The sequence below is a fragment of the Olea europaea genome, unplaced genomic scaffold, assembly GCF_002742605.1.
Source record: "Olea europaea var. sylvestris unplaced genomic scaffold, O_europaea_v1 scaffold21133, whole genome shotgun sequence".
NCBI classification, from domain to species: domain Eukaryota; kingdom Viridiplantae; phylum Streptophyta; class Magnoliopsida; order Lamiales; family Oleaceae; genus Olea; species Olea europaea.
The window spans coordinates 1-1869 of record NW_019239084.1 but is presented as its reverse complement, the minus strand read 5'-3'; the positions used below and the strand labels follow the sequence as shown (position 1 = coordinate 1869).

The window sequence follows — 1869 nt, the reverse complement described above, 5'->3', positions numbered from 1 at the left end:
GGGTATTGGAGCATACAAAGGTGTGAGATCAAGTCCGATTGTTACTCATTTATAAAAGTTAATACACGTAGAACTTTTAATAGGAAAGATGAATCTTGACTGTTTGTAATGGGTGTGCTGAAAATTGAATTTAAATAAATACACGTCGCTCCATAACATCTTTAGCTTTTCGACGCTGTGAATCACCAAGAGTTCTTTTTTCTTTTATGTAATTTGTAATGTTATAAATCTTTCTATTTTGATCAATATTTGTGGTTTTTGTTGACTCGTTGCATTTGTTGTTAGTTGCTTGATATTTTTTTCCAAAATTGATGATCATCCACTATTTTTTTCTTTATTAATCTGGCAATCATAGTTTCTTGATTCCTTAATACAGAGTAGGACAGAAATCTGTATCATATAAAATTCGAACTCAAAATGGAGTTGATTCTAGCATATTTGCAGAGTATGAGCATATAGGTAATTATATGCTAATCAGTGATCAGTAGTTCAAGGTGTAGAACGAGTATGAATAGAAACTTGATTGCTTACAGAAAACATGGGGAGTCTATAGGGTTTTGTTAGGCATATTGATTAGGACGTGTGCCTGTATGAGCCTGTTTCGCAGTCATGTTAATTTAGAGGCATATATAGGGTACTAAGCGTTAGAATGAACTGGACAATAAGATAGACGAGATTTTAGCTGCTTCAACAAAACATTTCATAATTGTTCTTCAAGGACTAGCTTCTGTTTCTTGACTTTGTCTAATCTTTGGCATAATTTGATTGGAATTTTCATAAATTACTCAATCGTAGAGTTATGAATTCATTAGGGAGTTCTCACCGACGAACAACTATTCTGGCCTCAATTTGTGGTGCTGTAGCATTTCTGCTGTTCGTAGCAACTGTTTCATTCTTCATCAGGAAGAAGATGTTGAAACAAAGAAGAGGTATCTAAATCTGGAGACAAACGTCATCTTTTCTCTTATTTTAAGGTAATTATGATCCTGCATTAATGCCAACTGAACTGATGATGTAGAGAAGAAGCAATTGGGCCCACTATTGGAAACAGTTAATAAGTCCAAACTCAACTTTTCATACGAAACTCTTGAGAGGGCAACAAATTACTTTCACGAATCTAATAAACTGGGGCAAGGAGGATCCGGTTCTGTATACAAAGTAAGTTCAGTTTCACATTTTCTCGTGTCAGGGGAATGCATGCTTTACATGTTGAATTGTGTGGATCCAGACCATAGCGTACACTTATCTCCTTGACTGCAGATCGACGTAATCTCCCTACATATATAAAGGATTTTCTAGGGAGCAATTTTTCAGTAAAACACAAATTGAGAGGCTTGAGATCACCGTCGTGATGTTTTCTTCACACTAAAAATGTGCAGCGACTAGTGGGCATAGCTTGTTGAGTGAACCATTATAAATCTTTGTGTTTCAGACTTTTCTTTGAAATTAGGACCTAATCCCTAACATTGCACGTTTAATAAAGCTTTTTCTTTTCTGCATTTTCTGATGAAAAACAGGGGATATTACCAGGAGGGCAGACTGTTGCAATTAAGAGGCTTTTCTTCACTACGACACAATGGGTTGATCATTTCTTCAACGAGGTTAATTTAATTAGTGGCATCGAACACAAGAATTTAGTGAAGCTACTGGGATGCAGCATTACAGGGCCTGAAAGCCTTCTTGTGTATGAATACGTGCCAAATCAAAGCCTTCATGATTACCTTTTTGGTCTGTTCTTAGATTAAAACGCAGATTTTGATTTCACTATTTGTACTTATTATATTTTACATCATCTAATGTTCCTGTCGTTATCATCTAATGTTCCTGTGATGACTTCATTGACTTGAATCAGATAGAAAAGACGTTCCC

General features: G+C 35.6%; 1 protein-coding gene across 1 annotated transcript; it reads left to right on the top strand.

The window, feature by feature from the left end:
• Positions 1-6: 6 nt before the first annotated feature.
• On the top strand, positions 7-1863 carry LOC111380257 (cysteine-rich receptor-like protein kinase 3; the record flags this gene model as incomplete). The annotated part of the gene is made up of 4 exons (XM_023003771.1): positions 7-929; positions 1019-1158; positions 1518-1728; positions 1853-1863. Coding segments are annotated over exons 1-4 (492 nt in total), but the record flags the coding sequence as incomplete, so codon positions are not given.
• Between the last annotated feature and the right edge of the window lie 6 nt (positions 1864-1869).